Source organism: Exophiala mesophila, assembly GCF_000836275.1.
Source record: "Exophiala mesophila strain CBS 40295 unplaced genomic scaffold supercont1.4, whole genome shotgun sequence".
In the NCBI taxonomy this organism is placed as follows: Eukaryota; Fungi; Ascomycota; class Eurotiomycetes; order Chaetothyriales; family Herpotrichiellaceae; genus Exophiala; species Exophiala mesophila.
Window position 1 is genome coordinate 4,491,613 of NW_015622507.1, and position 24,410 is coordinate 4,516,022.

General features: G+C 49.9%; 7 protein-coding genes across 7 annotated transcripts; 2 read left to right on the forward strand and 5 right to left on the reverse strand.

Moving 5' to 3' along the window:
• Positions 1-32: 32 nt before the first annotated feature.
• Positions 33-3,139, reverse strand: PV10_06653 (hsp75-like protein). The gene is made up of 9 exons (XM_016371476.1): positions 2,964-3,139; positions 2,839-2,889; positions 2,646-2,772; positions 2,428-2,593; positions 1,997-2,375; positions 1,615-1,943; positions 1,368-1,564; positions 1,269-1,303; positions 33-1,213 (listed from the first exon to the last, which is right to left on the reverse strand). The coding sequence occupies exons 1-9, from the start codon at positions 3,004-3,006 to the stop codon at positions 696-698; spliced, it is 1,845 nt and encodes a 614-aa protein (XP_016223769.1). The 5' UTR covers positions 3,007-3,139; the 3' UTR covers positions 33-695.
• A 115-nt stretch (positions 3,140-3,254) lies between these two features.
• Positions 3,255-6,350, reverse strand: PV10_06654 (uncharacterized protein). The gene is made up of 2 exons (XM_016371477.1): positions 6,295-6,350; positions 3,255-6,241 (listed from the first exon to the last, which is right to left on the reverse strand). The coding sequence occupies exons 1-2, from the start codon at positions 6,312-6,314 to the stop codon at positions 3,313-3,315; spliced, it is 2,949 nt and encodes a 982-aa protein (XP_016223770.1). The 5' UTR covers positions 6,315-6,350; the 3' UTR covers positions 3,255-3,312.
• Positions 6,351-6,535: 185 nt separating this feature from the next.
• On the reverse strand, positions 6,536-7,864 carry PV10_06655 (uncharacterized protein). The gene has a single exon (XM_016371478.1). The coding sequence runs from the start codon at positions 7,345-7,347 to the stop codon at positions 6,907-6,909; it is 441 nt and encodes a 146-aa protein (XP_016223771.1). The 5' UTR covers positions 7,348-7,864; the 3' UTR covers positions 6,536-6,906.
• A 1,878-nt stretch (positions 7,865-9,742) lies between these two features.
• On the reverse strand, positions 9,743-10,462 carry PV10_06656 (uncharacterized protein; the record flags this gene model as incomplete). The annotated part of the gene is made up of 1 exon (XM_016371479.1): positions 9,743-10,462. The coding sequence occupies one exon, from the start codon at positions 10,460-10,462 to the stop codon at positions 9,743-9,745; it is 720 nt and encodes a 239-aa protein (XP_016223772.1).
• Positions 10,463-11,720: 1,258 nt separating this feature from the next.
• Positions 11,721-14,909, forward strand: PV10_06657 (uncharacterized protein). Its single transcript, XM_016371480.1, has 2 exons — positions 11,721-12,898; positions 12,953-14,909. Exons 1-2 carry the CDS (start codon positions 11,746-11,748, stop codon positions 14,770-14,772), a joined length of 2,973 nt encoding a protein of 990 aa, XP_016223773.1. The 5' UTR covers positions 11,721-11,745; the 3' UTR covers positions 14,773-14,909.
• Positions 14,910-15,644: 735 nt separating this feature from the next.
• On the forward strand, positions 15,645-19,882 carry PV10_06658 (uncharacterized protein; the record flags this gene model as incomplete). Its single annotated transcript, XM_016371481.1, has 7 exons — positions 15,645-15,702; positions 15,816-16,634; positions 16,698-17,010; positions 17,068-17,311; positions 17,387-17,501; positions 17,564-17,724; positions 17,777-19,882. 7 exons carry the CDS (start codon positions 15,645-15,647, stop codon positions 19,880-19,882), a joined length of 3,816 nt encoding a protein of 1,271 aa, XP_016223774.1.
• Positions 19,883-20,017: 135 nt separating this feature from the next.
• Positions 20,018-23,022, reverse strand: PV10_06659 (uncharacterized protein). The gene is made up of 2 exons (XM_016371482.1): positions 21,734-23,022; positions 20,018-21,673 (listed from the first exon to the last, which is right to left on the reverse strand). Exons 1-2 carry the CDS (start codon positions 22,410-22,412, stop codon positions 20,289-20,291), a joined length of 2,064 nt encoding a protein of 687 aa, XP_016223775.1. The 5' UTR covers positions 22,413-23,022; the 3' UTR covers positions 20,018-20,288.
• Positions 23,023-24,410: the final 1,388 nt, after the last annotated feature.

Genomic DNA, 24,410 nt, shown 5'->3' on the forward strand with positions numbered 1-24,410 from the left:
CGACGAGTAGAGAAGACAAGGGAAGAAGGGACAAATCATTGTAACTACCTGCTCCTGATCGTCTGTTGACCTGCCTCGCATCGTGTTTCCTTCATTGGGTACTTTGATTCTCTCTCTTGAAAGGACATCGACCACGTCAATGCTATCCTCAGAAGCACCTCTTTCTCCTTCGGCGAACAGTGGCCCTGTTGGATGTAGGACCCAAGTGGCATCGTGTAAGATAGGCTTTACTGGACAAATGGCACTATCACTCGAAGTACCCTCCCAACGCTTTTACAAGATAATCATACCAAGATAAACGATTGAGACGGACCACAGACAAAAGATCCATACTAGAAACAACAAAGAGTATTCATTCGGCTACACATCATTGCGGGAAATTGTTGCCGCTTATCTACATCAGAAACAATCTCCCCAAAACTTTTCGGGGGTACTTGATGGACCACGCCTTGGGTGAAAGATGATGTGTATCCGAAAATGACGCCGACCACAGATGGAATGATGCTAACTGATGCATTGCATTGGCATAACCCGATTCGTGAACGACGACGTGTGTGGTTGTGATTGCGTGTCTCAATCTTCCAAAATGAACTGGTGGACTGGTGACAAGCAGTACAAGTCTGGCAATTTTGAAGGTGGGAGGTTGGTTGGTTGAGTCAAGAGGCGTGGGCAATCTTAGAAGACGTCAGAGATGTTTATCGGGTGGCCATGGCCTTGGTCATGGCACGCTTGAGAGCCAGCTCCTTCTTCTTGAGGTCATCGGGTGTCGAGTCCTCGAGTTCGAGTTGTTGCATGGCCTCGCTGAGAGCCTCCTCGATCTTGGTCTTGTTGCCACGCTTCATCTTCATTGACAAACCAGGGTCGTTGATCAGCTCCTCAACACGGCCAATGTATGACTCGAGTTGCTGCTTGGCTTCGAACTTCTTGGTGAAGGCCTCATCAGAGGTCTTGAATTTCGAAGCATCTTCGACCATCTTCTCAATCTCAGCAGTGGAGAGCTTGCCAACAGCGTTGGAAATGGTGATGTTGGCAGAACGACCAGTGGACTTCTCGGTGGCGGTAACTTTGAGAATGCCGTTGACGTCGACCTCAAACACGCATTCAAGAGCAGCCTCACCAGCTCTGAGAGGGGGGATAGGGGCCAGAGTAAACTCGCCCAAGCTTGTGTTGTCCTCGCAATTTGTGCGTTCACCTTGGTAAACAGGGAAAACGACTAAGAATTTAGTCAGCATGAATATGTTATGTGAATTGGGGCAGGGTTGGAATACCTGAGCTCTGTTGATCTTGCACGGTAGTGAAGGTTCTGGGAGGCAGGTTAGTATTCTGCAAAAGAAGTCAAGTCTATACATGTCGAAGGAAAACCATACCTCTTCTTGAGGGTGGGCACAGTGCTGCCACGGGGAACGACAGGAGCAAAAATGTTGCCCTCCATGGCGACACCGAGGGAAAGAGGAACAACATCGAGGAGGAGAAGGTCGGCAGTGTCGGAGGAGGTAGCCTTGCCAGAGAGGATACCGGCCTGGACAGCAGCACCGTATGCGACGGCCTCATCAGGGTTGATGCTCTGAATATTGTCAATAAAAGCACTCCAAAACAGGCGAAAGTAGAACAAACCTTCTCGAGCTTCTTTCCGTTGAAGAAATCGCTCAGCAGCTTCTGGATACGGGGAATTCTAGTGGAGCCACCGACCAAGACGATCTCATCGACCTTTGACTTGTCGATGCCAGCATCCTTGAGGACCTGTTGGACAGGGTCGATGGTGCCGCTGAAGGCCTTAGCGTTGAGATCCTCGAAACGAGCACGGGTGATCTGGGCGTTGAAGTCCTCGCCATCGAACAGAGAGTCAATCTCGACGGTGGTTTGAGTACCGTTGGACAGAGTTCGCTTGGCACGCTCGCAGGCAGTTCTGAGTCTTCGAAGGGCACGGGCATCGCCAGAAAGATCTATGATAAGTCAGAGAATGTTGTTATACGCCGACAAAATCAATTAGACTTACCCTTCTTGGTCTTTCTGGTGAACTCCTTCTTGAAATGTTCCAGAAGGTTGGTGTCGAAGTCCTGACCACCCAAATGGGTATCACCTGCGGTGGCCTTGACGGTGAAAACACCACCCTGAATGTTCAAGAGGGAGACATCGAAAGTACCACCACCAAGATCGTAGATGAGGACGTTTCGCTCCTTGTCGGTCTTTCCGGATCCGAGACCATAAGCGATGGCAGCGGCGGTAGGCTCGTTGATGATACGGAGCACGTTGAGACCAGCGATGGCACCAGCATCCTTGGTGGCTTGTCGCTGGTTGTCGTTGAAGTAGGCTGGGACTGTGACGACAGCCTTCTCGACCTTCTTGCCGAGTTTTGTCTCGGCAACTTCCTTCATCTGCGACGAGGTTAGGTATTTATTTTCAAGACCCAGCAAAAGCTAGTCTCACCTTTGTAAGAACCATGGAGGAGATCTCCTGTGGCGAGAAGACCTTGGTCTCCTTGAGGTATTCGACCTGGACCATGGGGTTTCCACCTTGGTCGACAATCTTGAATGGCCACGACTCAATATCCTTCTTGACGGTGGGGTCATCGAATCGGCGACCGATCAGACGCCTACGGCACAAATTAGCAATGAAGATATTGGTTCTGTAGTGACTAGACTGACTTGACATCGAAGACGGTGTTGGCTGGGTTCATGGCAGCCTGATTCTTTGCAGCCTCTCCGATGAGACGCTCCTCTTCGGTGAAGGAAACAAACGAGGGAGTGGTAAAGCTACCCTGCTCGTTGGCGACTGTGAGGAGGTGTATTAGTTACAGGTCTAGGGTGTATTGTTCAAGGGTTCGAAGATGATACATACTGATTTCGACATTGTTACCATCGTAGTTGGCGACGCAAGAGTAGGTGGTTCCTGTTTGAAAAAAAAAATCAAGAGTTAGAGGCTGCGGTCTTTCGGCAGGAGCGGGCAGGCATGACAACACATACCCAAATCGATGCCGATGGCACCGTCATAAACTTCGTCCGCCATAGTGATGAGATGTCACAAAAAGAATTTCTTGGACGAGGTTGCGATAAGATGGGGGGACAGAAAAAGGTCGGTAAGTCGCAGGGAAGAGATGGACGAGGATGCGGCGAGCGACTCTCGATGCAGCAAAGCAAATCCAACCCACTTGGAAACTTTTTTAGGCGGTGCACACAATTTTTGCACGGCAAACTCTAAAATTCCCGCCAAGAGTTCTGCCTACTACGGAGTACAACGAGGATAGCGCACTTGAATAGCCGAACTATCATTGGTACTCATTTCTGACTAGACGTCTATCATAGTATTGGTACATCAGTCGAGAACACCACTTTCTCTCAAACCCGCAAGCAATTCTGGCTCTAAAAATCTCTTCACATCGACATCTTCGCTCAAGCCCTTCCTACGTCTCGTCTTCAAGACGAAATCACGCGCTGCCTGTTGTGGTCCAGCCATCTCCAGTTTCCGGATCACAATACTCTTGTCCAGTGGATCGCCAGGAACCACGTCCCAACGGTCAAAGACCAAAGACACGCTGGCAGAACCCTGGCTGTGTATCCTCAGATCAGTCTCAAAGCCGAAGCTATCAATGACGGGAAGGAGGGCTTTGGCTGCATAAAGAGGCGTGCCAGCAACAGGCCCATCAGACACAACATGCCCTCGTCGTTTCATGAGCACCGTATACAGCCCTGAAATTGAGTCTGCTGGTCCAGTCATGTGAACGCTGTACACAGGCTCCATCAACCGCGGTCCAGCCATGAGGAACGAACTGTAGACGGCTCGTCGGGAGGTAGGAATGATTTGACCCCCACCTCGGTAAATGGGCTCCGTCGCAAGCTCAGCACCAGTTACTCGGAATTTCGTGTTCCGAATAGGTTCTTCGCACAAGGGGCCTTCTCTCGTGCCCCAAGAGAAGCCTTGTTTGATGCTTTCTTGCACTGACTTCAAAAGTTTCTTGTCCGTGGTCGAAGGTAATGTGTCGTCACACAGAATATTCGGGCCCATTTCCTCGGGACCAAATGCCCAAATTGACCGAGCTGCGAGCTTGTCCCACTCATATTTTTCCTCAAAGAACTTGGCAACCTTTCTAATCGGTTCGCGAATTTTGATTGTACCAGCTTCAATGTCCTCAGCAATACCATCGTCAAGTGGCTCCGCGATCATGGTCAATTTGTTCTTCTTGTTGGGAGTCAATGCATAGCACATGATGGCGCTGGTCTCGGTCACCGTCTCGCAGAACCGCGTGACAGGGTCGGAAACCTTGATGTCCATTTCTGCATAGAGTGTTCGTAGATCGTGCAACACGCAGTCCATATACAACTCTCCAGTGCCAAGAACGACGTGCTCCCCTGACTCTTCAACTTTGGTGGTAATCAGAGGATATGATTTGTTGATCTTGCGAAGGCCCTCGAGCATCTTGGGGAGTTCTGAAGGATTGATGGGCTCGACGGCCACCTTGAAAACCGACTCAGTGAAATGTCGGATAGGGCGGAAGATGAATGCTTCTTCGTTGTTTGGGAATTTCTCCGCTATAACTGTGGCAGTCTTGATGATAGAATTATCAATGCCAGAGAGAAGGACCAGGTTTCCGGCAGGGACCCCAGATACTGGGATGTTGTATCGAGAGCAGCCAAGGAAAGTTCCACTGATCACTGCCATGGTTGAGTCTTCCTCGTCTTCTGCACTGTATGATTCACCAAGAACTCGAACTCTCTGATCTGGCGCCACAGTTCCAGACATTACACGACCAAAAGCATCAAACGTTTTTGCATCCACCGAACTGAAGAGCTTGGTGATGTGTACGACCAGCGGTCCTTCCGAGTCGCAAGTGGAGATGGCTTTGCCCACGTCAGACTCTAAAGGTCCTGTATAGTAGTTGTCAAATGCACGTTTAGCACCTTCGACAGGCGACGGAAGGTGTTGTACAGCCATGTCAACAAATCCTGCTGCAGGCCCGAAGAATTGTGCACACACAAGTTCTAACAGGACCTTGGCGTCGGACTTGAGCTGTGAAGGCTTCAAATTGATGCCGAGAGTTTTCAATGTGGCCTGGAGGTCTTCCGGGCTCTCGCTGATGGTGTGCGAGTACAGTTTGTAGATGGGCTCCAGCACAAAATTGACAAAAGCACGTTTCGCCCCCTCTTCCACGGCTTTCCTGGTGAACTTGCGGCTGGAAGGGTTGAAGAAGATGTCACCCCAAAGTCTCTTTGAGAATTCTGAAGCATCGACCTTGGGGTACGTCTCTGCATACATCCGGGCAAAAGATGGAAGGGTAAAGACCCACTGCATCGAGGTACACGCAAAGGCGACGTTGCCTTTTTCTGGCGACAGTCTTCGCTTCTCTCCTTGACCTGGGATGGTGTTTTCAATAATGGTATTGACCTCTTCAACCACGTGCTTCAGCTTGAAATATGCGTCTGTGGGAGGGATTTTGAGCTCGAGGATCAAACGATCCATCTTGTTGATGACCAAAACAAGAGGTAGATCTTCCAAAACGGCATGTTTGATGACTTGCTCGGTGTTGATCTGGACGCCTTCAACCACGTCCACGACGAGGACTACACCATCTGCAAGTCTCATACTTGACGCGACCTCGTCCACAAAATTGACATGACCAGGGGTGTCAATGACGTTGAGTAGATGCGACTTTCCCCGAGTGCCCTGCATGACGAGAGAGATGGGCGCGGCCTTTATTGAGACGCCTCGCTCGCGCTCGAGAAAGTGGGTGTCTGTATATCGAAGCTGTTCATCTCGACGTCTTCCGATCCTCTTGTCGAGTCTTTCTTGCAGGTCGTGTGTCTGCATAACCAGCATGTCTACAAAAGCAGTCTTGCCATGATGTAAATGTCCTGCAACAGCGATATTTCGAATACCCTCGGGGAAACTCAACAGGTCGGTCATGAAGTCTCTGGAATAGTAGACCTGCGGCAGGTCTGCTTCTTGAACCTGAAACTTTTTCTGGGTAACGGGGGCAATGATAGGCTGTGACAATGGCTGCGCATCCTCCTCTTGGACCATGGTTTCGACATCTTCGCCGTAGACTTGTTGGGCCGTAGGGTAGTACTGTTTGTCTTCATGGAGGATGACTGCATTTGAAGGGCCATCGTCGTCTACATCCATCTGCTGATCATCCTGAGGCTGTTGCTCGTCGTCTGAATCTTCGTCGTAGACATAATTTTGACCGGCGTCGCCTTCCTGCGTGCCATCATCGTCCGAGACAGCTTCGCCGATAAAGTTACCGAACCTAAAAATTGTGAGCCAGAGAGTTCAAGCGACTCAATGTTTGACGCTACTTACTCATCATAGAGGTCGTCCATGGCTACTGTAGGTTCCTGTCAATCTCCCAACTTTGTGGGCGTGCGCGCAAAGCAATGTTCTGTCGTGATGGCCGAAATTTGCGGAGACGATAAATTCGCGGGTAAGGCCGAAGATTAACCGGTCGAGCACCACGATCCCGCTTCACCCAATACAGAGAAATATCTGTTGATCAGACAAGAGATCTGGACTACAGTGAACCAGCTTCGCAACAAAGGTAATTTTAAGAGGAAGGAATTTTGAATTCATGTCCCGTCTACATGCAGCGCTATGAACTCCATCAAGTGCAGCCCTGGTACTGATAACTCTGAAAATTCCACGCATGGTCACACATCACAAGGTGCGGTGTCCATCCAATCCTCGCCCAAATCATCCACAGCCAGATTTATATGGCTCTTCAACTTGAGTATGCTACCCTAGTGTCGCTAAAAGACATTCGTCGAGACAAAGTGATGTCCGTTAGATTGGATCTGATGGATCTGATGGTTGAAGATCAGGGGCTGTGTCGTCGAGTCTTCAGTTGATGCATTGATGCTCTCAAACAAAGGTTGGTTGGTTGAGGAATGAACCGTATCGACCTGTGAAGATTGGGTTTCATAATCCACAAGCAGCGCCGAGCATTCGTTGAGGAGGACCGACTGTGGTGAAGCCGTCGCCAGGGTTTCCTTGCACAGTGATGTAGGAGCCAGCAGAAGCAGCAAAAGTGCAAGGACCATTGCCAGCTACAACACCGATCTGGTCAATGGTAATGTCGTTGCAGTCGCCGATGGCATAAGCTGGGGTGCCGAGACATTGAATATCTTCGAAATCGTACCACTTGCCATCTGGCGGTACCCACAAGCCGTAGCTCTGAGAGCCTCCGGTGAAGACAACGTTGGTGGGCCAGTCATCAGCAGCAGCAAATGAACTTGCGGAAATCGGGGATCTTGCTCTGTTGTTGGAGAGAAGAGAGATTTTGTTGGCGGCGAGTGGGATGGCAGCCGCGCCATACGCAAGGGCCAGGACCCATGTGCACAGCATGGCTACTATGAACATGATTCTATGTGGAGATGATGTGAGAGAAGGATTTCGACGGGCGCTTGAGGTTTGTCGCAGATATTGAGTGGAAGGTGGGTGAAAGTTATACGAGATTGGGATTGGAAGATGCAGTCGTCTGATCGAACAACAGGATGAGTCAAACCCGTCGATTGCAGCTGTGACCAAATTGAAGTAACGCCCCCACCATCAAGTTAGGTACTGAATTAACAATCGGAAGCAGTGACTAGACTGTGGAGGAGGGCAATTTGGTGACAGGCCGGGACCAAACAGTCGGGTAATGAGGGAACCTGTGATGTTGGGATGAAGGCTGGTGTGACGTAGAGACCTAGTCAAAGTTTTTGTGCAGGCCAGGATAGGTTGAGTCGAGTATAGCAGCGAAAACGAGTGACAAAGGCACGCCCTGAGCAAGTATCACGACAGTAACATTGACAGCGACTGTAGTGACTGTAACACTGACATTTGGGCTCTGAAATGCCTATACGAAGAATTGTCCACTTCACATGGAACGCAAAGCAGCAAACTCGAGAGAGGAGGACAGGAAAGGCATGGCTCACCTTTTTACTTGGTTGATCAGAACAAGAACGGCAGAGTGGGCTAATGGAGTGTGCAACCTCCCGGGTCCGGGAGCGGGAGGAGCTGAAGCTAGAGAGAAGCTTGGATCGGGGCAGGGGCAAATCGGGGGAATTCAAGTCTGAGTAAAGTTGGTCGAACCCAACTACAGGTGGTCAAAAAGAAAGGCTCATGGACCATCAGATTGACTAAGTTAGGTAGTTTGGTATTGACTTTAAGCAGAACTGCCTGTTCAAGACTACCTAATAGTACTACTAAAGTACCTACCCCCCCAGGTAGGTGGACTAACTTGCAATACACGTAAGCAATATTCAACTCAAAGAGACAGTCCAAGGGAGGTCAGGCCATGGCCAGCCATTTGAGGATTAGGTCATTTAAAGGAAGATGCCCTAAGTAATGGGGCACTTTTTCGTTCTCATCCTCGGCGCTTCTATGACACGGCAAAGTAAGAAGGTGGTGTAGTACGCGCCACTGCTGTTCGATAGAACCCCGGACAACTTCGTGCGTAACTTCATCAGACAGGCGAGTGACACAAGGACAGATAAAACGATAAGAATGGGTCTGGGGCTGGTCCAGAGGCAGCAAAGGGTGGGAACGAGGGGCACCATGACGCAGAGGGATGTTGCCGATTTGCGTACCACTGCAGATTCAAGTGACCAAACCCTGGTCAGCCATGGCGTGTTTTGCTGCATCCTACCGCCTGGGCCGACGAGTTAATAGGGCTCTCGATGCTCTCGAACGCCTAGACTGTTGCTCAAATGCAAACCTTCCTTGGCCTGATGAATGCATCTCATGGCAGTGGAGGTCACTAAAAGTACAGAGGGCTCATCTGCAAGGTACACGAGATCTAGATGGCAAGTCATCTCTCGACGACGTCTCTCTCCAGGGATGTACTTGAGAAATGACAATCAATGTCCTCGTCACCGTGATGTAGCCCTAATCGTCTAGCATGCAAATTTTCATCATTATTCCAGTAGCCTCGTACTCCGTAGTGTCTCTGTTTGTCTCAGGATAGCGTCGTTTTCCAAGTCTATGGATAGAACATGTCTCCACGTCTCCGTCTTGCATGCTTATCTCCATATCAGCCGATCCCTCACGCCGACGACCGAGATTCTTCCCCTGCGGCCCTGTCCCTCTAGGTGAAACTTGGCAACACTCATGTCGATCAGTCCATTCAACCAACGTCACAACCATCCAGTTCAGATTGTAACACGAGCTCAAGAACATTCTGTTTTGACATGGACTGCAGTGACAACTACGTACAATTGCTGGGCCACCATTGCCAACACTCGCGTGTCTACTAGTTATCTGCTTAAATGGTCTGAGTCTGGCTAACGTCAAAGCAAGGTCTTGACCAAAGTCCTGCGGCCCCCAATCTTGGTCAACACTAGTAAAGCTAAGGACCCGAGGGGGCTGGGAGTCCCTCACTACTACCTACCTAAGTAGGTACATACCTATCTACTATTTGCTGCCGCCGAAACCACGAGCTGTAAGCAGCCAGAGCTTTCAACTACTGGCTCAGACTTCAACGGCTTTTTGGAGCGCCGCGTGAATTACCTCGCACTACCAAGCACGTTATTTTGATTTAATCCACACCTCATCGAGCACACTGTATTCGAGACTCTCCAATCAATCACCCAATATTTTTCATTTGCAGCTCTGGCTGTTCTCATATGTATTTTACAATGTCCGGGTCTGATCTTGTGTGTGTGCCGAAATATCGTTCACGACACACCTAAACCGTGACTGATGTCTCCCGCAGCCAGCAGTACAGCACTGATCTTTTGCATCTTCTCAACTAAATAAACCAAAGTACTTTACGTCAAGACATGACATGTACTTCATAGTAGTTCTGATGTTCTGTACACCACATGACGATGGTGCAGGAAGGCATCCATGGCCGAGCTGACGATCCTCCTGTCGACTGTCCTGATGATCCGTCCGACGTGTATGGCATTGTTCTGAATGGCGGGATCTCGATGTATCTCTCCGTTCCAATTCGTCCCTGGCTTGTCTCGGTATGTGCGTCACGGTACTGGCGTGAGTGCGGGGGCGCTTGCCAGCTGTTGCTGCTATTCTGGGTGACAAAACAACGGGTGGACATGCTATGGTATGTACTGTACGGTATATCTTCTTCAAAGCTTCGGTCCATTTTGTCTCCCGGCTCCGATGGAGGGGTCAACCAGTTGTGGCTATGGCTGGTTTGGCAATCATGGGAGACATTCCACTGCTCTTGTCGGACAGCCGACTCAGCTTCGCTACCAAAGCTGTTGTGAATGCTTCGTGTCGTGACTTCGATGATGTGAGAGACGTCGCAGCGAGGTATCGTGTAGGCAGGATCGTCAGCGCATTCAAAAAATGACCGTAGTTGAAGGTTCATGAGATGGCGGCCAGGATTGATAAAGCTTCTTGGCAGGTGGCCGATATTACTCTCTGCAACGGGGCAGCAGAAGAGCCGAGGGCGATCAGAGAATGGAGGTTGTTTGAACTGGGACTGAGGCGCGCTACTAGGCGGCCGTGGATGCATACCGCCTGAGAACATCAGACACTCAGTATGAGGAGAATTATGGCGAAGGAGAGAGAAGAGAAGACGTCAATAGCGATAGCTGAGTCTTCTGTGAAGACACCGAGATTGACTTGTTGAAGACGTAGGTCTGAAGAAAGATCAGCAGTGGAAACATAGGTAGATTTGATGATCAAACATACAGACCAGACATTGAGAATTCAGGTGTGGCAGAATGCAGTTCGATCAAGCCTGGGCAGGCGAAGCTGCGTTGAAGGCATTAATATCGCTCCTGCCCCATTAGTACTGCCTCTGCGCCCTGCCTCTGATGTGTCTGTGTCTTTGTCTGCTCTCCTATCCTCTAGTCTCTGTTCTCCCTTCCGTGAAGAACAGATATCCGTTCGGTCCATCAACAAGAGATGCTGTGTTGTGTTGGTTGTTCGTCTACAAGATGATGTTGATTAGGTACCCATTCCAAGTCCAGACCCAAGGCCTTTGGCAGCAGAAACCTGCACTGGATGCCCCATCAAGACTCCAGTTTTGCTCATTTCCTCATGGTCATTGACTGATATCGACAAGTTAATGACAATGCTATTGATTCTGTACCACCTGGATATTATGCTTCTTCTGCAGCGGTTTGTTAGCTGGTGCACATGTTGTGTCAAACCATCCTCATCGATTACCTTCCACTTGTTCATCTCGTCCTCCTTGCCTTTATATTGCTTCAGTAGCTCTTCCAAAACTTGTTTCAATCCATCTGAATTGGTTCTGAGTGCAGGGAGGACATCCTTGACTGTGCGTTCCACCAAGACTCCATTAATCAGCCGAAAACATTTACGTTCATCCGGCAATGGTTGCAACGTTTCAGTGACCAGCCTGATACCGATTAGAACAATGTAATCCCAGCAGTGAATTGTGCTCAATTGGCCACCCACTTGTGTTCTTCTATCTCTTGCTCAATCTCTCCCACCTTTTGTGCCAGTGATTGGAGGGTGGTCTTGAAGTTGGTATATTGAGACTGCAATTCTGGCCAGCGTTAGTCAGGACTCAACAGCGCGACTCTTGCATCACTCACCTTGCTGCTTGCGCAATGCGGTGTCCTGCCCAGTCGCCATCGCAAATGTCAAGTCTAGTGAAAGTTGTGGGAAGTAGCCTGGTATCCAAGTATGAGGGAAAATGTCAAAGGCGCGGGGACACCAGATCAGTAAAGTCCGCCAAAACTTCGGCTTAATTTTTCCACTCTCCGCCTAACATACAGATTCTTGTTTGTAAACCACATGTCTTTCTTGACCACGTACACCATTTCACAACAGCATTCTACGATGAATCGTGACCACAGTCCGAAGCGACGGAAGCTTAACAATGGTGTCAAAACCGCACACGACGAGCCCAATGAGGACCTTGCCCCTTCACTGAACCTCCAGTCATCCTCCAAACCCCGATTTCCTAGACATGGCGGAAGAGAACAGAGCCGGACCACTAGAGCGCAGCCTCATCAGAAGGAATTCGATGGACCGGAGCCTTCTTATGGAAATGCAGATACCACTGCAATGGACCGGGACTGGTATGCTGGGGACGAGTTTGGCCACACCTTTGGCGACGAGAGCCACAATCCTTTCGGCGGCGCCGACCTTTCTTGGGCAGACAATCAGCGCGAAAAAATACTTGCAGACAAGAAGCTTGGAAAGCGATTGACAGCTAAGGCCGCTCAAAAACAGAAGGAAGTCGATGCATGGGAAGCCAATCGTATGTTGACCTCGGGTGTCGCTCAGAGAAGAGACCAAGGCCCCGACTTCGACGATGACGACGGTGTTCGAGTCCACTTGCTCGTCCATGATTTGAAACCACCGTTCCTCGACGGCAAAACCATCTTTACAAAGCAACTAGAGCCAGTGCCTGCCGTTCGCGACTCTCAAAGTGATATGGCAGTTTTCAGCCGGAAAGGAAGCAAGGTTGTTAGAGAGAAACGACAACAGAAAGAGCGACAGAAGCAAGCACAGGAGGCCACCAACGTCGCTGGTACCGCCCTGGGGAATATCATGGGTATCAAGGAAGAAGAGGGCGACAGCGCCGCCGCAGTCCCGGGCGAAGAAAACACGGGCAAGAGCAAATTTGCAGTCCACATGAAGAAGAATGCCGGGAGCTCATCCTTCAGCAAAAGCAAGACCTTGAAAGAGCAACGAGAATATCTGCCCGCTTTTGCCGTGAGGGAAGAGTTGATGCGTGTGATCCGCGACAACCAGGTCATTATTGTCGTCGGCCAGACTGGATCTGGCAAAACCACTCAACTCACTCAGTTTCTCTACGAGGAAGGCTATGGCCGGCAAGGACTGATTGGCTGTACCCAGCCACGAAGAGTCGCTGCTATGAGTGTGGCCAAGCGAGTTAGTGAAGAGATGGATGTAGAACTGGGTGGCCTTGTCGGGTACGCCATCAGATTCGAAGACTGCACCAGCGACGAGACTGTCATCAAGTGTAAGTTCTGTCTGACGTTTTCAGACGATTTTTTGCTAATGTATCTTGACGCAGACATGACAGACGGGGTTCTATTGAGAGAATCGCTAAACCAACGAGACCTGGACAAGTACTCGTGCATCATCATGGACGAAGCCCACGAACGTGCTCTCAATACTGATGTTCTGATGGGACTGATCAAGAAAGTCATTGCTCGACGGAGAGACCTGAAGTTGATTGTCACTTCGGCAACCATGAACTCAGAGCGCTTCTCTCGTTTCTACGGAGGGGCGCCGGAGTTCATCATCCCTGGGCGTACCTTTCCTGTCGACATACAGTATTCGCGTTCACCATGTGAAGACTATGTTGATAGTGCAGTCAAACAAGTCTTGGCCATCCATGTCTCTCATGGTGCTGGAGATATTCTGGTCTTTATGACCGGCCAGGAAGACATTGAGGTGACTTGTGAGTTGATTGAAGAACGGCTTCGCTTACTCGTCAATCCACCAAAGTTGCTGGTACTTCCTATTTACTCGCAGATGCCGGCAGATCTGCAAGCCAAAATCTTCGATCCAGCCCCGCCTGGCGTTCGCAAAGTCATTGTGGCCACCAATATTGCCGAGACATCTCTGACGGTTGACGGTATTATGTATGTGGTGGATGCTGGATATTCGAAGCTTAAAGTGTACAATCCTAAAATGGGTATGGACACTCTGCAGATCACGCCGGTGTCACAAGCAAACGCATCACAACGCGCCGGTCGAGCTGGCCGAACAGGGCCGGGCAAAGCTTTTCATTTGTATACCGAAGCCGCGTTCAAGAACGAACTTTATATTCAGACCATTCCGGAGATCCAAAGGACCAATCTGGCAAATACAGTCCTTCTTCTTAAATCCCTTGGCGTCAAGGACCTTTTGGATTTCGATTTCATGGACCCTCCTCCACAAGATACGATTACTACCTCACTTTTTGATTTGTGGGCATTGGGCGCCCTTGACCATGTTGGTGAGCTGACGTCCATTGGTCGACTAATGACAGCTTTTCCCATGGATCCATCGTTGGCCAAGATGTTGATCACCTCTTCCACCGACTACGATTGCAGTGAAGAGATGCTTACGATCGTCAGTATGCTGTCCGTACCCTCGGTCTTCTATCGTCCCAAGGAAAGGCAAGAAGAATCTGACGCAGCTCGAGAAAAGTTCTTTGTGCATGAGTCTGATCATTTGACCTTGCTGCACGTGTACAGCCAATGGAAAGCAAATGGACACAGTGATGCATGGTGTGTCCGACACTTTTTGCATCCAAAGGCTCTACGCCGTGCCAAGGAGATTCGTGAACAGCTGTCCGATATTCTTGGACAGCAGAAGATGCAACTGGTTTCTTGCGGCACTGATTGGGATGTGATACGAAAGTGCATTTGCTCAGGCTATTATCACCAAGCCGCTCGCCGCCGAGGGGTGGGTGAGTATATCAACCTCCGAACCAGCGTCACTGTTCAATTACATCCCACATCTGCTCTGTATGGCTTGGGCGATCCACCTGATTATGTGATCTATCACGAGCTTATCCTGACCAGCAAAGAGTACATGAGCTCAGTGACAGCGGTGGATCCTCATTGGCTTGCAGATCTGGGTGGGGTCTTTTACAGTCTCAAGTCCAAGGAGTACAGCAGCAAAGACAAGCGAATGATTGAAAGCGAGTTCAATCGCAAGATGGAGATTGAAACGCAGATGGCAGAGGATCGTGCGCGAGAGGAGAAAAGACTGGCAGAGGAAGCAGTAAAGGAAAGGCTGTTGGCAGGAAGACCCAAGTCCAGCTCAGTCACCATCAAGAAGAGCGGCAGTAATGGAGTTGTCAAGAAGCCGACGATTCAACGGAGAAGGATGGGTTTCTAGTGCCTCGTGACCCTCAGCCGGGATGGAACACACCTAATGCTCCTATAACCATCTTTTCAATGGTCTTTTCCAAACGAATCTTGCCTATGATCTTCCCAAAAAGAAAGACTCGGTTTGATCTCTTGTACAGGTAGTCATAGACCCATCAACATTGCATTTGGAGTTCCAAGCAGTACGTTTGTCTGAGGTGTGAATATTTGGTCGCGAGCAAGACAAGGCTGAGGGGCCAGAGCCCCATTGTGTGACACGTGACACGGGGTGCACGTGTGTGATACTGTCAACATCAACTGACCAATTAGTGCACACAAGGCTGAAATGTACGCGCCAAGGCCCTCCGACGCAGTCAACTCCCTTTTCTGACTTCGATACCATCCTCTACCCTCCTCTGGCCATCTGTCATTCAGAGCAACCATTTCCCTTCACTATCTCACAAACCCGCGTGTCTAAGGGCTAGATCTATGGTCGCCCTTTTACACACTCACGTCTTCAACCGGATCCGGCCCTGAGGATCGTGTTCCAGGATCGGCCAGAAAACTTAACCCATGCCCTCTAACCCGTGTGAACATTGATGTCATGATGCTGAACTAGTGTCGGGATATGCTATCTCGTTCTACTCACGGTATCTGATGTATTTGTCTAAAAATTAACGGTTTACACGTTAATACTGGCTTTGCGCCAAGTATTCTGAGTTCATCCATTATAGGATCGTCCTCCACAAAGACCTATCTTCTTAGTTGGTACGTTCAGCCCTCAGGTCTTGCCGACACCCTTCCAACATCCTCACACGCTATGCTTTTCAATCTTTCCCTTCATACACTACAGTTGTTCCTACTCCTGCGATAGCCGTTCTATCTCAAAGCTTTTCACTGACCATGTTCCCACATGATCAGGGCCAGTCACTCGTTAGCACATCAGCCTCCTCGCAATCTGGTAAGTCTCTCCAAGAGATCGTGTTCGTGAGAATACAGAGACTCTCCTGCTTCAAATTCACCTACTCTTTGATAAGAGATTCCGCTTTGGTCCTGCTAACACACGGACTGTAGACGCCTCAAACCACGACGGGGATATCAATGCCAGATCTGCCGCCTCCCTCCAAAAGCAGACTCAATTTCGTACTCCATCTAGCCAGAACACGGGCACTGAATCTCTCAGTCTTGTCCTTCGCAACCCCGGCCAATCTCCTTTTTTTGGAGGATCTCGTCAGATCTACCATTCTCCAAAACCGCCTCTAGCAAACGCTCCGTCCACAAACTTCCTTCCGACCTCACAACGAAGCCATTCAGATGCTTCGCACACTAACCTCGTTCCGCTCCGAAATCCCCACGATACACCTGTAGCCTTACCATCTCAGCTTTCGAATTGGGCTAGTCGGTCTCTATCGTCTCTTGCGTTAACTTCGGACCGACACGATCACTCGTCACTCCTATTTGCAACCCTATCAGAAAGCGAGAGCAATCTTCAAGTTCCCAGAAATCGATCTGTGACCGGATTGCCGCTTCCTAATATCTCTCAAATCGGCCGGAGTTCAAGAGCAGTCTCTCCCTTTCTCCCTTCTCAGAAAAGGCCTGATATCCGCCACACTCCTCCGCCAAAACGTGTCCTCCGATCTGATAATTCGTGGAGAGACCACCAAAGCCCAACACGTCCATCCGCACAGGGTCCGCCCGCTATCCCAAACAGATCTCCACTGCGTGATCTTCTTCCTCGTCATCTCCCAACTTCCTTCAAGACATCACGCATTGCCTCTACGGAAGAGCAAGCTCTCTGGGAAGAATTCTCGCCCCGACCGCTGCGAATTCGCAGAGATAGGCAAATTTCGACTTCGTCCAATGATACACAAGAAGTTGGACTGAAATCATTAGGTTAGTACCCTCACGTCCCAAGATCCGGAAAACTCAACACATCTGAGCACGATCTTGACGAAGGATTGGAAGTTTTTGCTCACCGAAGAAGGACACTTGAAATCCTCGAGTCATCTTCAGTATCCAACAATCCAGAGCTCCATTCCTGTAGATTATCCCGAAAGGAAAAGCATCAAAGACGGTCTGGCTTCACGATGAATAGCCTTCATCCAGATTCTGCTGCGGCTCTGACTGCTCACCGCCGCGAGGCTATACGATTAGCTGAAGCTCAGCAGCGGGTTGTCAGTGAAAAGTGCAATCGATCGAAACAGCCTGAACCAGATTATACCTTCGAAGAGCTCATTGGTAAGGGCAGCTTCGGAAGAGTGTACAAAGGGTAAGCTCGACGGTGGCTTAATTATAACAAAGACAACGAAACTAAGCCCACATCTAGTCGTCAGTTGTCCTCCAATAAGGTTGTGGCTATCAAAGTCCTTGATATCGATGATGCCGATTTTCGCTCCTACGGCGATCAGAAGGATGAGCAAATCAAAGATTTCAACCGTGAAATCAGGATCCTGCGACAAGCTCAGGATAGTGGCGCAGAGAATTTGAATCCGATGATCGAGGCAATGGCTGTTCACAGTCAATTGTGGCTTATTTGTGAGCATTGTCCTGGAGGCAGTGTCAAGACCCTGGTAAGAACCGTGCGGTGTTGGTTGTGGTTCAACTAGCTTCTTCTTCCGAGACAGAAATATTGATCTGAAAACTAGATGCGAGCCACAAATGACCGTCTCTCTGAGAAATTCACCGTCGTGGTGGCACGAGAACTGGCCAAAGCATTAAAAGGCCTCCACGAAGCCGGCATCATGCATCGAGATGTCAAAGGTTCGTCCCAAGATGCGTGCACTCTTTCCCTAGCTCGCCGGCTGATGCATTTGTCTTCCTAGCTGCCAATGTCCTGATCCATCAAGAAGGACGGCTTCAACTCTGTGACTTTGGAGTTGCTACGGTGCTTGATACTCGAACAGATAAGAGAAGGACATTCATTGGTACTCTGCACTGGATGCCTCCAGAATTATGGACGGAGAATCCTGAGTATTCCGACGAAGTGAGTTTCGATCGTGCACAAATCTTCAATCTTTGTATTGACAACCGATCAGGTTGACGTCTGGGAATATGGTTGCACACTCTACGAATGCGCAGTTGGCCGACCTCCCAACAGCGATCTTCGAGAAAGGCAACAGTTGCGAACACGCATGAGACGGCTCAAAGAATCAATTCGACTTCCGGATAACGAGCCTTTTAGTGATGGGATACGCTCACTTGTGTCTTATGCTCTCAGTCCAGATGTCGCCTCTCGACCCTCCATGAAGGATATCTTGGAACACGAGTTCTTGAAAGAAACTGAAGCAAGTCATCCCACAGGGTCCTTGACAGAACTGGTACAGTCATATTATGCTTGGCTCTTCAGTGGTGGTCAGAGAGTATCTTTATTCATGCCCGGAGGAGCTGCCGCCGCAGCCACTGAAGATCCGGATACCAACATCGAAGAAATTGACGAGTGGAACTTTGGCATCACCCAAGACTTTGAAAGGCGAGTGTCTGCAATCCTTGAGATTCCCGACTTCACCGTTGCTTCACCCGATGAAGGTGAAGCGACACCCAAAGGTTCGGTCAGAGCCACTGGATTCTCACCTCCCATGACACAGGCACAGAAAGCGAATTTCGAAGCTCGTGTGAAGAGAGGAGCCGATCTCTCCAACCTGTTTGATCAATCAAAACCAGCCTATGAGTACAAAACAAAAACCGACTTTGTACCTGTGCCAGAACAGCGTCGGATATCAGATTTGCCGTTCCGAGCAATGGCTGAAGACCGACCCAGTTCCATCGCATCCAACGTCATTGATCTTGGAGACTTTGACGAAGCAGACTACGCCGTGGTTCCTACACCAAGAACCGACGACAAAATTCAAACAACCTATGCCGCACCACCGGCAAGAGGTGAGACGATTCGCCTCGCCGATGCTGCAACACTACGCGAGAAGCGCGCAAACTCCAAAGGTCCTCGAGATCCACAGAACCAATCCTTAACCGCCAGACGAACATCTTCATCTGAAGCAATCCCGCGCACTACATCAACACAAGATTTTGCGGCATCACAAGATGAGTGGACGGTCAAGAAGAAAGCACCTGAGCTTCAGGAACCAGCCGAGATCATCTCATCTCGACCTGGCCATGCTACAATGGATTGGTCATTCGCATCGGCCATGTCTGAAGCCACGGTTTCCAGCATCACTTCTTCTGACGAGCCCAAACCTGCACCTGTCACGACAACCACAAATGAGACTTCTGAACCAGGAGATGTCCCCTTCGAACAAAGGGCCAAGAAACACGCTACCATGGACTGGTCGTTCTCTAGCGCCATGGCCGAAGCCAATACCACCGAAGGAGAGGAACAACAACAGGCTCAGAGTCAATCTCGACCATCCACATCCGCAGGCCAGACCATGATGAATTCATCACCACCTTCCAACATCATTCAAGACACATCTGCACGGCCCACACCAACAAGACCTACCCCTCTGCATCGACAAATCACCATGCCAGTGACGTACGACGACTTCCAAAACCTGGACGATGCACCATTCCGACGACCGTCCACGGCCATGAGTGAAGCATACAGCGACATATCCGGGGCGTCTACTGATATCGACCCCTTTGGATTGGAACGGTCCGACGACGACCACCCGGGACCTGCAACCATGGAGGAGGACAATGGATTGGAAATGAACAACTACTATTCAGGACGAGGTCGCACATTGCGCGGAGAAGTCAAGGGTAGCAGTGGTGAACCGTATGCTCCACCATCTGCCACCACTCCAGTGACTGCGTCCGGTCCTGCACCGTACACATTAGGACCGCCGGTTCGACTTGATTCGGAGGATCGGCCGAGGAGACAGTCGTCGGCGTCACGCGGGGTTGTGGCCACACACACGAGGAATTCATCAACGGTCTTGTCCAGTACTCCTTCACATTCGTCTCAGAGTGGCCTCGCGACCTCGACTCCACCAATCATCGAAGTCCCTGACGTCCAACCTCCTCGTCTAGCTGCGTTGACTGCTGGCGCCACTGAGGAGACCATCGAGATGGACTTTCAAGCCATGCTCAAAGCGTTTGGCGAGACTCTGGGAGCCGCCGCGGGCTTGGTCAGTAGCCTCGAAAAGAGGCGGGAACGGGAAAGTGATGAATGGGAGGACGAGGAATGACTCGGCCATGAGAGGTAAGACAGCTTAGGCTGGGTGGTCCATAATCGAACGAGAGTATAGTGGTGGTCATGTATTGAATGGATTCTTCGTTCTCATACAAGCCAGGCCAATTACGATGTCTGGCTAGATGGGAACAACCTTTGTTCTGTGAATAGCTTCTCTTGGAATGTCTTCATTATCTTCATTATGCATTGCCTCCGGCTTGTGTGCTACATCGCCATGTGATCCCCATACGCTTGCCTTGACGCCACGATAACCATGATGACGTGTCTTGTGATGTCTTTAAGAATTCTCAAAAGTCCTCGGTGCTTGTCGCGACCTCTTCATTTCCCGGCCATGGCTGATAGGATACTCATCCATGACATAAGTCAACTACCCCTTCATTATCAAGACTGGAAAAGTGAAATCAATTTCCCGTTGCCCCATTGGCCCCAGTGTTGAGGAGCGTGGTGGCACTATCATCATTGGGCTTCGGCTTTTCAGAAAGACCTTCATCACCCAGGCCAGTCGCTTTAAAAGGCAACGGGTGTTCACCTTTGAAGGTCCCACGTCTGGTGGATCGCTTGAAGTAAGAAGTCATGTCGGCGTGGAAATCTTCATCGTCCAAGTCGTCATCGTCAAGCCGACCGGCCTTTTCGTCAAACTTCTCCTGCATCTTCAACTCCCAGTCAGAACGCATCTCGACGATTCGTTGTTTGTAATCAAGATCGGCATCGTAATATTTGCCAACGCCTCGGATGCGTTCCCACAGACTCAAGTGTTTCGGGTGAATGGCAATACCGTGGTAATCATGTTCGCGGCCAGCACGAATGAAGGCCCATCGGCGTTCCTGCTCTTTGAGATCGAGACCCGTCGTGTCAGGCATGAAAACAACATTCAAGACCAAACCGGCCAAACCAAACCATGGAACAACATAAAATTTGGTCTGAGTGTCGATATAGTTGAATAATATAGCGGCGGTAAGGGCACCAAGCTTACCCACTGCAGCCGAGAATCCATGAGCAGTGGCACGGATGGCAACCGGGTAGACTTCGGCGGCAGCGATGAAGGTGACGGAATTGGGTCCGAATTGGTTGAAGAAGGACGACAGGAAGTACATGGCCTGAAATTCTTTGATGTGCTCCTTTGAAGTGTAGTGCTCGAAATTGAATGCTGGAACAATGAACAAAATAAAGTCCATCATGAATCCTATCGACTGCATGTGCTTGCGACCATACATTTTGTTGTCGATGAGGAAGCTGGCCAAGTAGTATCCGCAGAGCGAGACGCCGACATTGATCAGGTTGTAAAGCCATCCCGGCATGATGGACGTATTGTTAGGAGTGATGACTTTGATGAATTCATTTTGAAACAATTTGTTGCCATAAAAGAACACATCGTTCATGTACCATGTTCCTGCTGTGGCGAGTAGGCGACCGCCAAAGTAGCGCATGGTCATGGATAGAGATTCGGTGTCATAGCCTGTGACGGACGACTTCTTTTTGGCGATCCGGAGCTGTTTGTTGGCCGATCCTTTGACTTTGAAAGTACGGTAGTAGACTAGCCATAACGTTCCCAGTGCAGGGATGGCAAAAGAAACACGGTAAGTAAATTGGACAGCCACCTTTGAGTAGGGGGCGTTCCCGCTGCCGTGGTGGAAGGCCAAGAGCAACAGGATGAGGAAGACTTGGTTGAAGAATTGACCCCAACCCTGCATCAAGAAAGCGCTGGTGACCTGTCGGCCTCGGTGCAGTCGATCTGTTCGAGTAGTAACCTTGCCAGATCCGACGCCATTTTCCATTCCCGCAGTTGCTGTGACGGTGTATTAGCTTTCAAGCCGTTGCGAAGATCACGAAGGGGAGGGGAGGTTACCTGTCATAGGGTACTCTCCTCCTACGCCAATACCATAGAAGAAAAGAGCCCAGGCGTAGCAGATGATCCATCCATTCTGTGTGACGCCCCACGAAGCTGTGAGCATGATTAGACCGACAAACATGATGCCAGCATCTTGAATGAGGCCCCATCGACGGCCGATCCAGTCACCGATGATTCCGACCAGGATCTGTCCAACAATGATGCCCGAGATTTCGAGGTACTCAATGGCATTGAGCCAGGTCTTGTTGCAGATTTCATGAGTTTTCCAGCAGTCTGGAAAGCCTCCTTGAAAAAGAGGCTTCAGATTTCCGATGGAAAACAAGACGTAGCCCTCAAGGCCGAGCCCAGCACCTGGGAGGACCATATTCCTAAAGTAAAATGCCACAGGAGAAAGAGGATCATTCTTGAACATTTCCCAGGTGGCTCTAGCCTCTCTGCGTGTTTCTTCGCGGTCGACCTTGCTGACGAACTTGAAGCGTTGAAGGAAGGGAAGGTCTGCCCAGTAGACGCCATTGTCATTATAGCTGTCGTCGGGTTTGAGAACGGTTTGAAAGATCTCCTTCTCTGTCTGGCTCATATCGAAGTGAGGGTCTTTCAGAGGAGGATGTTGTCCATCAACATCAGGGCCATGAGGAGGGTTGGGACCAAAGTCGATGATTGGGCCTGGAGTCGTCATAGTGGATGATTTGAGCGTGAAGAAAACTGAACGACGATCAAAGCGAGAAGGGTGAAATCAAGCTATATAAAGCCTTGATGACAGGGATGAGGAATTGTGTTCTGACAATGAGGTCGAGTATCAAGAAAGCTTAGCAAGACTTGCGTCACAGCCGGTGTGAACGTGGGAGTCGACGGATATGGCCAATTAAGATAGTCAAGTGATATGGTGGCGCTCGTCAAGGATCGCCAGAGGAAAGCTTGCAGAGAACCACGAGTAGAGGGAATAGGTGGTGATTGGTCTGCAAGTAACGACCGACAACGTCGGAAGAGGTGTGTTTGACCCCCAGAGTGACAGGGAGTCGGGCAAATAATCAATGAGTCGAGCGGGGTTCACTGCGAGCTGATGAGATAACGAGGTCGTGGTCGAATCGTGATAGTGTCAGACATAGGATATCCACCGAAGAATGTTTCTGCCAGCTTCAGGTCTCGAGGAAGCTGAATGGGATGACTGAGAAGCTGGGGAGTACCAACGGTAAAGATGTCCAGCGACAGGTAGGTAGATAGATAGATAGATGTAAGAAGGATGAACAAAGGGAATATGGGAAAAGAGGGTTCTTGCATAATGTACCCGCATCAACAGTTAAGACGGTATTGGAAAGAACGAAAATGATGGTCCGAGGGGCAACAAGTCAGGACACTACTGAGTGGGTGGCACTTACCTTGATTCAGAGTCTGATCGCCTCGTGGGATTTGCGGAAAAAAAAATCTAGAGCAGATGAGACGCGAGAGTGGCCATGTACCTACTCGTGTTACTACTCTACAAAGTGCCAGCTGGCTGTGTGGTGGAGACGGATGGTGCCGGTGCCTGTCAAGCTCCCCAAGCTCGGCTACCAACGCACTCAGAGCCACCTAAGCAAATGCTTGCAATTGCCATTCGGCAAGCCACGGCTAGTGTAAGGTTTTGCAGTGGGGTGTCGAGTCGATCAGCGTAGCGAGAAAAAGTCGCGTGTTGCCGACAGCATTTTTGTGGATAGTGGAGGAGTCGTCGTGGGAGTGAAAAAAAGAACAAAGAAAGAATGTGGACGAATCGAGCAGCACACGTGGATGTATGATTGGCTGGGAATCAACGACACGGTTTGATTCGAGCCCCCGCAGAGTTTCCGCTTGTGCCTTGCTCCCGCCATAGACTAACGAACGCCAAGCCGCGCCCCCGCCACTTTCAACGTTCTCCTCCTGCCATCACTGCATGGCTTCAGGTGCAAGATAGGCTTGTACTTGCTTCACACAGCTTCTTTTGTTAGCCTCAGGATGCTGAGATTCGTATCTAGGTAAACACTGGTCTATCAAGATGTCCATCGTCTCAGAGTGCTGATGAGCTACTCGTCATGAAGAGTGCCCCCCAGCTGGCATACGGATTAGTCTCCTGGCCGTGAAGTTTGTCCAAGATCAGAGTCTCTTAGCCAACACAAGTCGGGTCACGCGAGTTGGACAAGGCTCAAAAACCCAGTGGAATACATGTGTCAAGTCCATGAACAGCCTCTCCCTTTGTGTGAAGAAGACCACGATCCATACTGTTGTGGTGGGAGTGGGAGGAACCCCAGTTCCAAAGCTGAGCTAGCCTGAATGTCCATGTGCGATCAGGAATTGGAACAAGAGCACGTTCTGAAGATGGATGATTCAACTGGATGGTTTTCCCGGTTGATATATCTTGCTACAGATATCAATGAAGACTGGCCCGGACACTTGTCCCTACCATGACAACATCATATCTCTTTTGTAAGCCTTTGGATCCGGCTCTTCCGATTCAAGAGTGTAAAGTTTAGATCCTCTTGGGCCATTGCTTATCACCCCAGCTTAGAAGGCCTTGCTCATCACTCGACGACATAAAGAAGCAATGTATGATTGATGACCTATGCTCCTTTCCAAATACCCTAAAATAAGGGTGGGACATAAGACTCATTCAGCCCTTCAAAGTAATCTGAGACTTAAAACACCTTGTGATAGCAGCAAGCAGATA

Excerpts from the sequence above, each read along its gene's own strand:
- PV10_06653 (XM_016371476.1), bottom strand. The coding sequence starts at position 3,006 with ATGGCGGACGAAGTTTATGACGGTGCCATCGGCATCGATTTGG. Across the intron at positions 2,594-2,645 it reads AACACCGTCTTCGATGTCAA|GCGTCTGATCGGTCGCCGAT; the intron begins GTCAGTCTAGTC and ends TTTGTGCCGTAG. Across the intron at positions 1,304-1,367 it reads GTGCCCACCCTCAAGAAGAG|AACCTTCACTACCGTGCAAG; the intron begins GTATGGTTTTCC and ends CCTGCCTCCCAG.
- PV10_06654 (XM_016371477.1), bottom strand. The coding sequence starts at position 6,314 with ATGGACGACCTCTATGATGA. Across the intron at positions 6,242-6,294 it reads ATGGACGACCTCTATGATGA|GTTCGGTAACTTTATCGGCG; the intron begins GTAAGTAGCGTC and ends CACAATTTTTAG.
- PV10_06655 (XM_016371478.1), bottom strand. The coding sequence starts at position 7,347 with ATGTTCATAGTAGCCATGCTGTGCACATGGGTCCTGGCCCTTGCGTAT.
- PV10_06657 (XM_016371480.1), top strand. The coding sequence starts at position 11,746 with ATGAATCGTGACCACAGTCCGAAGCGACGGAAGCTTAACAATGGTGTC. Across the intron at positions 12,899-12,952 it reads CGACGAGACTGTCATCAAGT|ACATGACAGACGGGGTTCTA; the intron begins GTAAGTTCTGTC and ends ATCTTGACGCAG.
- PV10_06659 (XM_016371482.1), bottom strand. The coding sequence starts at position 22,412 with ATGACGACTCCAGGCCCAATCATCGACTTTGGTCCCAACCCTCCTCAT. Across the intron at positions 21,674-21,733 it reads AGGAGAGTACCCTATGACAG|CAACTGCGGGAATGGAAAAT; the intron begins GTAACCTCCCCT and ends ACACCGTCACAG.